This window comes from Chlamydomonas reinhardtii, chromosome 5, assembly GCF_000002595.2.
Source record: "Chlamydomonas reinhardtii strain CC-503 cw92 mt+ chromosome 5, whole genome shotgun sequence".
NCBI lineage: Eukaryota > Viridiplantae > Chlorophyta > Chlorophyceae > Chlamydomonadales > Chlamydomonadaceae > Chlamydomonas > Chlamydomonas reinhardtii.
In genome coordinates, this window is record NC_057008.1 from 1926546 (window position 1) to 1941545 (window position 15000).

At 72.5% G+C, this 15000-nt stretch overlaps 1 protein-coding gene across 1 annotated transcript in view; it reads right to left on the minus strand.

Moving 5' to 3' along the window:
- The window catches only part of CHLRE_05g241634v5 (uncharacterized protein), a 17048-nt gene that overhangs the window by 2015 nt on the left and 33 nt on the right, over positions 1-15000 (minus strand). Inside the window, exons 1-4 of the mRNA XM_043062389.1 lie at positions 12439-15000; positions 6874-12261; positions 4895-6798; positions 1-4655 (exon numbers count right to left, since the gene is read on the minus strand). The exon at positions 1-4655 is cut by the window's left edge and continues 362 nt beyond it; the exon at positions 12439-15000 is cut by the window's right edge and continues 33 nt beyond it. Of these exons, the coding sequence (XP_042924744.1) occupies positions 1-4655; positions 4895-6798; positions 6874-12261; positions 12439-14554 (14063 nt within the window). The 5' untranslated portion in view covers positions 14555-15000. The remainder of the gene's footprint in view (positions 4656-4894; positions 6799-6873; positions 12262-12438) is intronic.

Consider the following 15000-nt stretch of genomic DNA (forward strand, 5'->3'; position numbering starts at 1 on the left):
GCCGGCGGCAGAGGCAGTGACACAGAGGGCGAGGACAGCGGCCCCACAGCCCCTGCTGCGTCGCCGCCACCGCCAGCTCCTTCGTCGCCGCCATCGGCCTGCGCTGCCCCCGCCTCCTCCTCCTCCTCTTGCTGCTGTGACGGCTGTTCGTACGGGTCAGGCCACACACCACCTGCTGCCGGCGGCCCTGCGTCAGCTGCCGCAGCCATCGCTGCTGCGGCTGCCAAAGCAAGTGCCGTGTCCGCCGGCGGCGGCTCTGCGAGCGCTTGCAGCTGCTCTTGCTGCTGCCCGTGCAGCTGTTCCTGCGGATGCCTTTGCATCTGCTCATGCTGCTGCTCTTGCGCTTGCCCTTGGGGTGGATGCCCTTGCATCTGCTCCTGCTGCAACTGCTCCTGCTCCTCCTGCTGCAACTGCTCCTGCTCCTCCTGCTGCAACTGCTCCTGCTCCTCCTGCTGCAACTGCTCCTGCTGCTGCTGCAACTGCTCCTGCTCCTCCTGCAGCTGCTCCTGCTCCTGCAGCAGCTGCTCCTGCTGCTGCTGCAGCTGCTCCTGCTGCTCCTGCTGCAGCTGCTCCTGCTGCTGCTGAAGCTGCTCCTGCTGCAGCTGCTCCTGCTGCTGCTGCTGCTGCTGCCGCCCCTGGGCTGAGCGCTGCTGCGTCTGCGCGCTACTGCTCCTGCGCGGGGACGGCCGCCCAGGCAGCTGCTCCAGACAGCTGCCGTCATCGTCATCCTCCTCGTTGCCTCTGTCCTCGTCAGCAGCACCAGCCGCCTCCTGCGCCGCCGCCGCCTCCGTTGCTTCAACAGCGGCAGCCACCTGCTGGACAGCTTCCGCGGCCGCCACTGGCTCTGTCGCCCGCCGTACCCCCACGTGCTCGGCCGCCACCGCCGCCGCCGCAACCGTTGCCGCCGCCGCCGCCGCCGCGGCCGCTTGGCCCGCGGCTGCCCCACCGCCTGCAGCCGGTGCCGCCGACACCGCCGCCGCCGTCTTTACAATCTGCTGTGTGGCTGTGGCTATACCGGTGGCGGCTGTGCCTGCGGCCGCACCATACGCTGCTGCTGCTGCCGCTGCCGCTGCTGCCGCTTCTGACAGCAGCGCCAGCGCCGTCCCAATGCCCCGAGTCCCTCCCGCAGCGGTACTCCCATTGCCGGCTTCTGCTGCTGCTGCTCCTGCTTCTGCTGCGGTGATACCCACCAGCGGCGCCGGCCGCGGCAGAAGCGGCTCCGACACTCCAGCACCACCAGGCCCTGGAGTCGTAGTAGCGGGGGTGCCAGTGGCGGCGGCTGCTGGGGATGCGCCACCACCGGCGCCAGCAGGCGTCCGCTGCAGCGGCACCGGCGGCGGCGGCGTGACAGCAGCCCGCCGGCGGTGTGACGACGGCGACAGAGCCGCGGCAGCGGCGAAGCGGTTCGGTGGTGCTGCCCGCTGCTGTCGCTGCTGCTGGTCCTGTTGCCGGCGCCGGCAATTGTCAACAACCACAGCGGCACCTGCGCCCCCGCCATCCCCGCCGAGTGTGTCCGTAGCGCCTGCCAATGGCATGGCCGCTGCGCCTGCTTCCCGCGCCACCGTGACAAACACGCGGCTCGCCGTAGCACAAACCGGCACCCTCCTGCCAGCGCCACCATTGCCGCCGCCGCCATCCTTGCCGCGGTCGCCGCAGGTGGTGTCGGCATGAGCTGCGGCTGGCGGCCTTTGCTTTCTGCTGCCGGCGGCGGCGAGGCCGAGGGGCGCCGCAGCTCTGGCCGCACGCGTACTGGCACGGCCAGGCCCCTGCCGTTGCTCGTCTGCTGCGCCTGCTGCTTGTGCCGCTGCCGAGAAGCCCTCCTCCTCCTCCTGCTCTTGCTCTTGCTCCTGCTCCTCTTGCTCTTGCTCCTCCTCCTGCGCCTCCTCGCCCCCCTCACCCTGCGGCCAGAGCACCAGGTCTGACACGCGCGGCATAGGCACCGCCGCCGCAGCAGCTCCCGGCGAGGTACGAGGCCCCACTGGGAATGAAGGCACTGCCGCCGCCGCCCAGCGCCCAGCACCCGGCGACCCTGCGGCTGCGGCCGCGAGTAGCGCCGGCGCCGGCGGCGACGTGCGTAGCGGCGGCGACTCCGCACTGTCATCATCATAATCGCTATCGCCGCCGCCACCGCCGTCACCGTCACCGCTGCTGACGCCGCCGCCGCCGCCCTCCCATGTCGCCATCTCGCTGTCAGAGGGCTCCGCCATGGGCGCCGCAGCGGCCGCCGCCGCCGCCGCTTCCGCTTCCGCCACCGTTTCCGCCGCCGCCAGTGGATTTGCTTCTGTCGCAACCACACCGCCGCCGTCCGCTGGCGTCATCACCTCATCCCTCTCTCCCGGCGGCGGTGCCGTCCCTGCACCACGGCCTCCGCCGCCGCCACCGCCGCCGCCGCTAGGTCCGCGCCGCCCCTCGTCCTCCTCCGCGGCTGTAGCCGCGGACCTGGCTGTAGCTTTGGTGTCCGCCCCCGCCGCTCGCTCACTCAGCGACGGGGGCAGCCCATTTTTTGGCTCCTGGTGCACTGGCGGCTGCGGCGGCGCCAACCGCGGCGGCGCCAACCGCGGCGGCGGCGGCGGCGGCCCGCCCCCAGCCCCTCCGACCCCTCCCATCACGACAGCCATGGCCTTGTATGCTACCACCACCACCGCTGCCTCCGCCGCCTGCGGCGGCGGCAGTAGCCGACTGCGCTTCCCAGCCACCGCCGTTGCCGGCGGCGCTTCTTCTACTTCTTGAAGGGGGCGCTTGCTGCCAGCCGCTGCTGCCGGCGTGGCGGCGGCGCGGCGCGCTCTGTACCCGCTGAACAGCGACCGACGGGCTGTAGCAGCTGTGGCTGTAGCAGCCGCACCGCCGCCGCTAGCGCCCGCGCCGCCGACGCTGCCGTGGCCTGCTACTGCCGCCGGCGTCTGTTGCGCGGGTGCTACTGCTGCTTCAGCCGCCGGTGTGCGAAACAGCGAGCGCCCGGGCGTGGCAGCGGTAGGTCCAATGGCTGCAGCAGGAGTTGCCCCGCGCATACCCGCCGCCGCTTCAGCAGCCCCCGCCTGAGGCGCCCCGGCGGCCGCCGGTGTAGAGGGTGCAAACAGGTTCGCTGCGGTCAGCGGCACCGTCGGCCTTGCGGCAGTAGCGGCAGTAGCAGCAGCAGCAGCAGTGGCAGAAAGAACGGCGGTTGTAGCCGCAGCCGGCGCCACGGCCGGCGTCTCCGGCGCCTGCACAGCCTGCTGCTGCAGCCGCTCCCATCTGTGCTCCTCAGCAACCTCCTCCTGCTCTTGCCGCTCCTTCCCCTGCTGCTGCTGCTGCTGCCACTCGTACAACTCCTGCTCCGGCACCCAGGCACTGGCAGCTGCGGGAGGCTTGCGGCTGTGGGGCGTGGCGTGGCGTGTCATCGGCAGAGCTGGCCGCACCTGCTGCTGGCAGCTGTGCGCCTGCTGCTGCCCGTCATCACCATACCGCTGCCGGCTGTGCTGCGGCTGCTGCTGCTGCTGCTGCTGCTGCTGCTGCTGCTGCTGCTGGCTACCAGCCAGCTGCTGCTGCTGCTGGCTACCAGTCAGCTGCCGCGGGTGTGGGTGCGGTTGCGGCTGCTGTTGCCTGAGCAGCAGTTGTGAGGTGGGGACGGTGAGCATGCGGCCCAGGCGCCGCCAGCCGGAGCGCGGCTGCGTGTAGCTGGTGCCAGCAGTGGTGGCGCCGGTAGTGGCGGGAGCGCCGCCGCCAATAGTGGCGGCGGCGCCACCGCCGCCGGTGGCTGTAGCTGCGGCAGCAGACGGGGAGCTCACAGCAGGCGCACGGCGTGGAACCGGCGGAGGCCCTGCAGCCGCAGCGGCGGCGCCGCCGCCTGCCGGCGTCGCGGCGGCAGCGGTCACAGCAGCGGTGCCAGCGGCGCCGGGTGTGTGCGGCACCTGCACCTGCACCGGCGTTGGTTGTAGCAGATGTGGCATCGATGCGGCGGTGTAGGCAGTGAGCCTCCGGCGCTTGCGCGCTACTGCCCCGCCGCGGCCACTCGGGCGCTGCCAATGCTGCTGCCGATGGTCCCGCTCCACCTCGTCCCAGTTGGCTCCTTCTCCCCGCCCTGCCTCAGACGGTTCCTCCTCCTGCCCCTCCTCTTCCTGCCCCTCCTCTTCCTCCTCGCCCTCGGATTCCGCCTGCTGCTGGCGCTGCAGCTGCCGCCGCTCCTCCGCCTCCCGCTCCGCCTGCTCCTCCAGCAGCAACTCATCGGCAGTGCGCCGCCTCCGCCGCCGCCGCTGCAGCCGCTGCTGCTGCTGCTGCTGCTGCTGTTGTTTCGGCCGCGGCTGCCTCCGCCCCTGAGCCCCATCCTCAACCGCACCGTTGCTGCCTGCCCCGGTGGCCGCAGCAGGCGTCACCGGGGCGGCGGCGTCGGGGGCCAGGTGCCGAGCTGCGGCGCCGGCTGGCTCTTCGGCGCCTTCTTCTTCTGCTGCTGCGTCTGCGGCGCGAGCTGCCGTCGCTGCCGCCGCGTCCAGGGAGGCGCTGCGGCGAAACGCGGTTTGCCAATGCAGTCCGCGAGCCGGCGGCGGCGGTGGTGGCGGTGGCGGCGGCGAATGCGAATGGGCACCACCGGCTTGGGGGCCGTGCGTGTGGGCGTGGTACGTGTGGGCGTGGGTGTGGGCAGTCAGGGACATGGCGGCAGCCGGCTGCGCGCCGCTGCGCACCTGGGGGTCGTGTGTGTGTGTGTGTTCACCATAGGGTTTAATAACGTGAGGTGTTTAATTGCAGCACACACCAAACAACGTAAATGGAACAAGGAAATTACAAAGGAACAATGCACGCCTCGGTCAAGACAAGCCGCCAGGCTGGCCCTGCTGCTTTCCAACTACGTAGAGTGTGCATGTGTGTGTTTCACACCAGCAACCGCACCAGAAAGTGTCCATGTGTGTCGCACCCGTCGCACCTGGTTTGGGTCGAACAGCAGGTCCGCGTCACTGCACGCCCCGCCACCTCCGTCACCCACACGCTCCTCAGCAGCCAATGCCGCCGCCGCGTCCACGCCAGCTGCAGCCGCCGCCGCCGCCGCCGCCGCCGCCGCCGCCGTGTCCAGACCCGCCAGGTCCGCCGCCAGACCCACGGCGTGCAGCCGCCCGCCGCCCTCCACCCACCGCAGGCGGCCGCCGCCGCCGCCAGGGCTGCCGCCGCCAGGGCTGCCGGCGCCTGCCCTGCTGCCGCCGCCGCCACCATTGCGGTCATGGGCGGCCGCAGCGGCGGCGGCCGCCTCAGCTGAACGAGCAGCGGGTGAGCCCGTGGCAAACAGGTCAGCCACTCTGCCCATGAAGCCGCCGCTGCCGCCGGTGCCGCCACTGCCGCCACCCAGCAGTCCTCTCACGCCGACGCTGTCACTGCCCGCCGCCGCCGCACCGTCGTCGTCGCCAGAGGCGCTGTCAGTGGCGGGTATCTCACTGTAGGAGCCGGTTGGCGCTGCGGCTGGTGCAGCTGCAGTCTGTGGGGCCGCCACGCCCGCCACACCCCCCAGCTGTGCCTCCTCCATCTCCTCCACCATACCTTCCTCCACATCCTGTTCCGCGTTCCCCTCCTCCGGTTCATCCTCCTCCTCCTCCTCGGCCTCCTCCTCCTCCTCCTCCCCTTCCTCCTCCTCCGGCTGCTCCTCCGGCTCAGACCAGGTCAGGGCGTCCACCACCGCCGCCGCCGCCTCGCCCAGCTCATCCTCCCACCACCTGCCCGCTGCAGCACCCGCGTCGGCTTCATCCGCAGCATCGTCAGTAGCCGCACCAGCAGCAGCTGCTGCATCCATGCCTGCTGCCGCGGCGGCAGCGGCAGTTGTCGCGGCGGCGGCGGCGGCGGTGGCTGTCACGGCGGCTGCGGCTCCAGTGCCGGGCGGCACCAGGTCCGGCGAGTCCTGAATCACCACGTCATTACCGGGCGGCGGCTGTGCCGCCGGAGGCGGCACTGCCGTTTGCTGGGACTGCTGACCTACCTGCTGCTGCCGCTGCCGCATGCGGCTGGTCAGCGGCGTCAGCGGCCGCGGAGCCTTTTGTTCCGCCGCCACCGCACCCGCGGCGCCCGCCCTCCGCGCCCTGGCAGCCAACGCCTCCAGCTCCACCGCAAACGCCGTCATCTGTCGTACCGCCGCCGTCGTCACGTCGTCGCCGGCCGCCTCCTCCTGGTCCGCATCAGCCAGCAGCGCCGCCGCCGCACAGGCCTCCGTCGCCGCCGCCGCCGCCGCCGCGGCTTCCGCCCCGGCCCTGGCGGCGGCGGCCTCGGCGGCGGCGGCGCGGGCGTAGGCCTCTGGCGCTAGGAACAAGCCCTCTTGTCCGACATCATCATCTGCACGATCCTGGGAATCTGGATAAAGTTGCTGCTGCTGTGATCCGCCGTCCAAAGAGCCGCCGCCGCCGCTGCCGCTGTCGCCGTAGCCGCAGGGGCTGCCGCTACCTCCGTAGCCGCCGTCGTTGCCGCCATCAAAGCCAATTGATGACACGCCCAGCCTGGCGCCGCCTGCATCATCCACCGAGCGGGCAGCGGCGGCAGCAGACGCCGACAGGAGGTGCGGCCCGCCGTCCTTGGCGGCATTCACCTCCGCCTGCAGCTGCGGCTCCGGCTGCTGCTGCTGGCCCTGCTCAGCCTCGAACCCAACCCCCTGCGCCTGGGCCTGCTGCCATGTTCCGCCACTGCCGCCGCCACTGCCGCCGCCGCCACTGCCGCCGCCACCACTGCCGCCGCCGCCGCCGCCACTGCCGCCGCCGCCGCCGCCACTGCCGCCGCCGCCGCCGCCGCCAGCGGACACGGACGTGGCAGGCGCCTCGACAAGGGCAGCGGCAGCGACCGTGGCGACGCGCACAGCTGCAGCGGCAGTAGCAGCAGCAGCAGCAGTAGCAGTAGCAGCGGCAGTAGCAGCAGCAGTTGCAGCGGCAGTACCTGGCCGAGAGGTCCCCGCTGCAACCCCCGCCCCGACACCACCAGTGCCATCATCTTGCAGGCTGGTGATGGTGAGGCCAGACATGGGCACACCAGCCGCTGGCTCGCCGGCCTGCGGCTCGGCCCCCACGCCTGTTTCGCCTGTGTCGACGCGGGGTCCATGCGGCGCCGCCACCGCCCCTTCTGTCACCGCCGCATCCGCCTGCACACGTGCCTCCTGCGCCTGCGCGGCCGCCGCCGCCTGCAGCCGCATCAGACGCAGTGCCCGCTGCGGTGTGAGCGGCCGCGGCGACTGAAACGGCAGCCGCCGAGCCTCCTCCTGCTGCTGCTGCTCCTCCTGCTCCTCCTGCTGCTCCTCCTGCTGCTCTTCCTCATGCTGCTCCTGCTGCTGCTGCTCCTCCTCCTCCTGCTGCTGCTGCTGCAGTTGCTGCGCCTCTTGCCATCCTGCTTCGGTTGTGCCTGCATCTCCTTCATTCTGCTGCTGCAGCCACCGCTGCTCATTCCACCGCCGCGCACGCAATCCCTGCTGTCCGTACGGCTCCTGTTGCTCGTACGGCTCCTGCTGTTCGTACGGCTCCTGCTGTTCGTACGGCTCCTGCTGTTCGTACGGCTCCTGCTGTTCGTACGGCTCCTGCTGTTCGTACGGCTCCTGCTGTTCGTACGGCTCCAGCTGCTGAACTGGCGCATCCTGCCACACACCGCCGCCACCGTACGGCCCAAGCCTCTCTTCCTGCTCTTCCTCCCACCCATACTCTCCCGCTGCCCCCTCGGACCTCTCCCCAATCGCGACATCACCAGCAGCAGCTGCAGCAGCTGCAGCAGCAGTCGCGCCTGCAGGTCCGGCGCCGTAGAGCTGCTGCGGCTGTAGCATGTCGCCAGCCGCTGCTGCTGCTGCCGCAGCGCCGCCGAAGCCGCCGCCAGCGGCCTGCAGGCTTGCAACGCCGCTGTAGCGACACACCAGCGGCGGCGGCGGCGGCGGCGGCGGCGGCGGCGGCGCGATGCGGGCACGACCGGTGGGGAACGGTCGCGCGCCGCCATCCCGCAGGCCCTGCTGCGGCGCTGGCACCGGCATCCCAGCCAGCCGCTCGCCTTCATGCAGTGCCTGGTCTGGCTCCGCCTCCACTTCGGCCTGCGCCTCTGACGCCTCTGCCGCCGCCATCTCCCCCTCCACCTCCGCCTGCATGCCCACCTCCGCCCATCCCACAGGCTGCCGCTGCCACTGCGCCCACTGCAGCGCCCACTGCTGCGGCTGCTGCGGCTGCTGCGGCTGCCGGCTTCGTTGCGTCGCCCGGCCCCCAGCCGCCGCGGCGGGTTGTGCCGCCGCATACTCGCCGCTGCCGCTGCCGCCGCCGCCGCCGCCGCCGCCGCCGCCGCCACCTCCCATACGTCCTGCCTCCACAGCGGACAGAGCGCGTGGCGGCAGGAGGCGCCCCGGTGACAGCGACTGCCACACATCAGCGAAAGGCTCCACAGCAGCACCGCCGCCATGCCACGCCGCGATGGCAGAGCGAGCACGGGTCGGCAGCAGGGGGTGATGGTGGCCGCCGGGGGCGGACGCTGGCTGCTGCGTCGTCATTGCTGCATTCAGGGCTGGTTCAGGCGCAGGCGCGGGCGCAGGCGCGGGCGCAGGCGCGGCCGGCGACATGAACACCTGCCACCTGCCTTCGCCTATCAGCTCTTCCGGCGGCACGCCCTGCTGCTGCTGCCGCTGCAACACCATCTGCAGTTCTGCCGCCGACGGCGGAAGCGGCTGCTGTTGTGGTTGCTGCAGCCCTGGCTGGGGCGCATGCGGCGGCTGCGGCCCCTCAGCCGGCTGCGGCGGCTGCGGGGCCGGCGAATGCGCGTGTAGCTGCCGTATCGGCACGAGCGGGAGCGGCCACTGCAGCCGCTGCGTCTGCCGCTGCGTCTGCTGCTGCTGCGTCTGCTGCTGCTGTCTCTGCCGGCGCTCCTCCACTGCCGTCAGCACTGCCTCCGCCTCCGCCAAGGCCGCGCGGCTGAGGTCTCGCAGCAGTGCCGTCTCCATGCGCAGACCCCACGGCGAAGGCGAGGGAGGCCCTGCCGGTGCATACGCCTCCGGCCAAGCGCTCGCTGCCGCACCCGCCACACCAGCGCTGCCGCCAGCACCACCAGCAAGGGCTGGTAGCTGCGCATGCGGCTGCTGTGGCTGTAGCAGTGGCGGCGGCAGGCGGTATGCCACGACTGCTACAGCCGCCGCTGGTAGCGGCTCAGCCGGCGGCGGCACAGCAGCCACAAGGTAAGGGCTGCCGCCGCTGCCACCACCAATTCCAGGCGCCGGCGCCAGCCGCGCCGCCGCCGTGGCGTAAGGCCTGTCCGGCGAAAGCAGGTGTTGTGTATCAGCACCCGTCGTCATCCCTGCGGGTGGGTTGTCATAGGCATTTTCACCATCCCAGAGTGCTGCTGGCGGCTGCCCCCACGGCGCCCACGGGTGCACCAGCGGCCGCTCTGCTGCCAGCTCCTGCAGCCGCCGCCGCTGCGAACCGCCACCGCCGCCGCCGCCACCGCCGCCGCCGTGGCGCTGGCGCAGGAGGTCTTGCTCCAGCGGCAGCGGCTGCAGCGGCCGCAGCCGGCGGCCGCTGCTACTGCGGCGGGCGCCGTCGCCACCACCGCTGCTGCGACCAGCGCCACCACCTAGGGCGCCGTTGTCAAAGATGCCGCCACCTAGCCCAAAGTCAAAGTCACCACCACCGCCGCCACTCGGGCCGCCGCTGTCGCCACGCAGTCCAAACCCACCACCCGAAAGACCGCCGTCGGCACCCGGGTCGCCGCCGGGTCCGCCGCCTGGGCCATCGCCGCCGCCGCCACCGCCGCCACCGCCGCCACCACCTGCTGGTCGCGTGATGCTGGTCCGGATGATAACCCGCGGGCCTTCCGCCCCAGCCGCACCCCGCGCCGCTCCTGCTACTGCCATGTCCGGCCGCGGTGGTGTGGGCCGCCTGCCCAGGAAGCTGCTACTGCCGCCCGCCGCCAACGAAGCCCCCGCTGCTGCCTCCTCGCCGCCGTCCTCTGTCGCCGGCACCATCTCTGTGTCCTCCGCGCCCTGGCTCGGACTGCCCCTCCAGGCCGCCTGCAGCCCTCCTCCCTGCTGCATCCCCCCCTCCTCGGCTCCAGCCCCGGTCTCCATCTCCGCCGCCACCGCTTCCTGTTGCTCGGGCTCAGCCCCCTGACCAGCCCCCTGACCAGCCCCCTGACCAGCCCCCTGACCAGCCCCCTGACCAGCCTCCGGCTCGGGCTCGGGCTCCGGCTCGTCCACCGCCGTGGCGACGGTGGTGGCTGTGGGCGGTCCACCGCCGGCGCCGGCGTCAAAGGTGGTTGTGCAGCGCACCACCACACGCCGCTGCTGGCCGCCGCCCCAGCCGTTGTGTGGAGAGGGCGAGCGCTGGCGCCCGCCTTCGCCTGCTGCTGGCTCTGGCTCTGGCTGCAGCTGTGGGTGGTGGTGCGGCTGTAGCTGGGCGATCGCGGCCTCTGCTGCGGCTGTAGCAGCAATGCGTGCGGCTGTAGCCGGCGCGGCCGCAGGCGCGGCGGCAGGGACGGCGGGCCCACCGTGCCTCTGCGCAGCACCGGCAGCTGCGGTGGCGGCGGCGGCGGCATGCTTGGCCGCGGCAAGGCCTCTCGCGACCGCCGCCGCCGCCAGCGAGCCTGCTGGTGACACTGGCGATGACGGCGGTCTGCCCCTGGCGGCGCGCGGTGACGGCTGCTGCTGGAGGTGCGCGGCCCCTGGCTCGTGCAGCGCAGCTAAGTCGGCTTTGGCTACTGGTTCCGCCGCGGCGGCGGCGGCGGCGCCTGCGGTCCCCGCGCGCCGCCGCCGCAGCGGACTGCCTCCACCTGCTGCCAACGCGGCACCGCCAGCGTCAACAGCGCCACCAGGGGCAAGTGTCGCACCGGCAGCACCATCACTGTCACGATCACCGTCGCCAGCTGACGTGATCCTGCCACCGCCACTGCTGCCGCCGCCACGGAGGTAGGCCCGTGCCTCCTCCGGCGCCACCTCCAGTCCTTCCCGCCGCCTCAGCGCCGCCGCTGTGGCCTCCGCCTCCACCGCCGCCGCCTCGGCAGCGCCCCGGGCGGGAGCCGTGGCGCCCGCCGCATCTCTCCAGCCAGCCAACGCACCTGCGCCACCTGCCGCTGCTACTGCTGCTACTGCTGCTTCCGCCGCAAGAGCTTGGTGCAGACTGCGTTGTGCCGGCGGCCGCTGGCGCTGGCGCTTGCCCCCGACGTCACTACCCCCGCCGCCGCCCCCAGCCTCTGCACCACCAATCGCACCTGCCGCGCTGCGCTCCTGCCCGCCGGCGGCTGCTGCGGCGCCGCCGCCGCCGCCCACAACGCCGAACGCCGCTGGCGAAATGGGCGAGCGCTGTCGCCTCCGCGCCACCCCTGCCGCCATGCCGAATGCCACGCCGCCACTTCCGCCGCCGCCAGCAGTTGTGGTCAGTACCGCACGCGGTGCCGCCGCCGCTGGAGAGACAGAAAGGGGCGCTGCGTCCACCGCCGTCAGCGCCGCCGCCGCCGCCGGCGTTGCCGTCGCGCCCGGTCGCGCCCTGGCTTGCGGCTGCTTCTGCTTCTGCTGGGGTCGTGGCGGCCGGTGCTGCAGCCCAGATGCCGGACGCTGTGTCGGCGGCGGTAGCAGTGACGGCAGCGGCGGCGGCGGCGGCGGCGGCGGCGCCATGCCGTCTGCCAGTGACGGCGGGCTGATGGTCGCCTCCGCAACGTCCGCGTCGCCGCCACCGCCGCCACGGCCTGGTGGTACAGCGCGGCCGCCAGGGCCGCCGCCTGCCGCGGTGAGATGCAGCTGCGACGGCTGTAGCGGCTGTGGCGGCTGTAGCGGCTGTAGCAGCGGTGGCGGCTGTAGCGGCGGCTGTGGCGGCTGTGGCGGCGGCTGTAGGAACATGCCCAGGTCAGGGGAGGAGCTGACGACGCCGCTACCCTGGCCCTGGTCCTGAGCTTGACCCTGGCCCTGGGCCTGGGTCTGACCCTGGCCGTGCTGCAGCCCCTGCTGCAGCGCTAAATGCTGCTGCCGCATGCCCCGCCCCAGACTGGGAGCCTCCTCGGCCGAGCCCGAGCCACCGCCCCAGCCGCCAGCCGCCATCACGGCCACCAGCGCCTCCGGCAGCTGCGTCGGCGGCTCCACCTCACTCCCATCACCAGTGGCGGCGCCGCCGCCGCCCCTGACGCCGCCGCCAGTAACAGGTTGCTGCTGGAAGGGCGGCGCCGCCAGCGCCGCCGCGCGCATCTCGTCTGTCTGCGTCTGCGTCTCCGGCGTCGGCGGCAGCGGCGCCGCCGCACTGACCGGCTGAACAGCAGCCGCAGCCGGCGGCGGCGGCACCGACGGTGGCGCCGACGGCGGCGGTGCTTGCTGTGGTGCAGCCTGACCTTCATGCGCAGGCGGCATCGGACGGCCCAGCGGCGGTGGCGGCGGCGGCATGTGCTGGTGCCGGTGCTGGTGCTGGTCTTGGGATTCCTCCTGCGGCGGCAGCGTCTCGTCGCTGTCGGTGACGCCGCGGCTGCCGCCGCTGCCGCCGCTGCCGCCGCCGCCACCACCACCCCCGCCTGCCCCACGACCTCCGCCGTCGCCGCTGCCGCCGCTGCCGCCAGCGGGTCGCGCCCCATCCGTCACACCGCCTTGCAGGCTGAGGCTAACTAGCGGGCTCAGGCTGACGTCGTCAGGCACCTGGCTGGGCGGCAGGATGCCCGGTGGCGGCGGCGGCGGCGGCTGTGGCGGCGGCGGCGGCGGCGGTGGTGGCGGCGGCGGTGGCGGCGCTGCCGCCGCACCCGATGAGCCGCCGTTCGCAGCTGCAGCCGTAGCCCCCGCAGCAGGAGGCGCGGCCCGGGGCGGCAGCTGTGGCTGCTGCGGCTGCAGCTGCGGTTGCGGCGGCGGCGGCGGCGTGGGCTGCTGGCCGGGCGCCGGCAGCACAGCTGCCTCTTCTGGGGCGGCGGGGCCGGCCTGCTTCAGGACGGGGCTGTCGGTGACGAAGGAAAAGGTGATGGGCAGCGAACCGGACACAGGCACACCAGGTGCGGCTTCGGGCACAGGTGCGGCCAGCGGTGCGGCCTCCGGCAGCAGCGGCTGCGGCGGCGGCGGCGGCTGCAGCGGCACTGTGCCAGCAAGGAGTATCGCACCGCCATCTCCAGCTTTGCTGCCGCTGCCACTGCCGCTGCCGTTACCCGCAGTGCGACTGCCGCTGCCGCTGCCACTACTGGTGCCGGTCTCGCCACCAGTCCCACTACCACTACCACTACCGGTCCCATCTCTGCGGCCAGGCCGGCCCACACCCGGCCCCAGCGGCCCCGCCTGCGAGCCCGCCGTCAGCTGCAGCCGCTCCAGCCGCTGCTGCTGCGCCTGCTGCAGCGGCGCCGCCCCTGCGGCTCCTGCCGATACATGCAGCGGCAGCGGCGGCGGTGGCATTGCGTCGTTGCGCTGGGTGGGCGGCAGAATCATCATCAAGCCCCCCACAGCGCCACCGCCGCCACCGCCGCCGCCACCACCAGTGCCAGGGCCAGTGCCCAGCATGTCACCGCCGACGCTTTCACCAGCAGCCCCACCGGCGGCGGCTCCAGCGGCCCCACCAGCAGCCCCACCAGCAGCCCCACCGGCGGCTCCAGCGTTGCCGCCGGCTTCGCCCACGCTACAGCCGCTTTCGTGTTGAGGCAGCAGCAGCGGCGGCGGCGCCAGAGGCGATGGCGCCTGGCCCTGTTGCAGCTGCAGCTGCAGGTGCTGCCGCTCCGCAGCCGCATCCATGGACGCCGATATGGTTCCACTACTGCCGTTAGCACCGCCACCGGCGGAACCCGACCCGCGGCCGGAACCGCCGCCGCCGCCACTGGCACCTGACGCCTTGTGCGCGGCGCCAGCGGCGCCGCCGCCGCCGCCGCTGCGGCTTCCACCGCTGCCAGGTAGGGGCTCGGTTGCGGGCACGAACAACACGGACTTGTTCCCGCTGCCACCGTCGGCGCCGTTGCTACTGCCGCCGCCATTGCCGCCGCTGCCGCCGGCAGTAGCAGTCCTGCCGCCGGCACCCTCAGCCGGCTGCCCCTGCGCTGCTGGCTCCGGTGGCTGATGTGTCTGAGGTTCCTGAGATTGCTGGTACTGCGGGTGTGGCTGTTGCGGTGGCGGCGTCACAAGCGGCTCGGGCAACGGCAGGGCCTGTGTCGGCGCCAGCAGTGCCGCGGGCTGCAGCAAAGCCGCGGGGGCACCGCTAGCACCGAAGCCGGTGGCCTCTGCTGCTGCCGCGACTGCTACTGCTTCTACTGCTTCTGCCGCCGCTGCTGCGCTGAGCCCGTCGGGCGGCTGCTCCAGCTGTTCCTGCTGCTGCCGCTGCTGCCGCTGCGGTGGCGGCGGCGGCTGCTGAGTCATCACGACCGCCACCAGCTCCGTTGTGACCACCTCCGTGACAACGACCAGGGCTGCCGCACCACCACTCAGGCCGCTGCCATCACCACCGCCGCCCTCAGGGGCCGCCGCCGCACTGACAGCTGCCGCCGGCTCACACTGCTGCTCCTGGTGCTCCGGAACGTGCTGGCTGGGTGCCGGCTGGGACCCGTGGGTCATGCCAGCGGCGGGAACCAGAGGCGCCTCCGCGCCGGCTGCGCGCTTGGCGAGCCCCCGAGACGCCTCGGCGCCACCCTCATGCTCAGGCTCGAGGCCAGGTGGGTCGTGGCTGTCCATGCTAGCTCGGTGAAGGAGAATGGCCAGCGGCGAGGCTGAATCTCACTATGCCATCACATCGGCGTCGTGCTCCGAAGCGCCTGCGTGCGATGCATCCGAGGCAGTTCCGTAGTTATTGTTAGGCACTTAGGTCTATGATGGCAGTCTCCGCGCGGCTTGACCTAGTGGGGCCCACACACCTGCTGAAGCGACGCAGGCACACGATGTCACTTCCACCTTTATGTTTCTTGGCGAGCATACATGTAAACGAGGATGCTTGTATAGCATATGGCATTAGAGCTTGCAATAGCGTGCTTGTAGTTCTGCGTGGAGGGACAAAATTTCGCATGCGATGCGGACGCGGTGGCCCGAGCTCATCCAAACGCATGGGATTTGTTGTCCTGTGTCTCATGTGTTGATTCTCCGCCATGGGTTCAGTCTGTCAGAGCTGACCCGAGCTGTCGGTC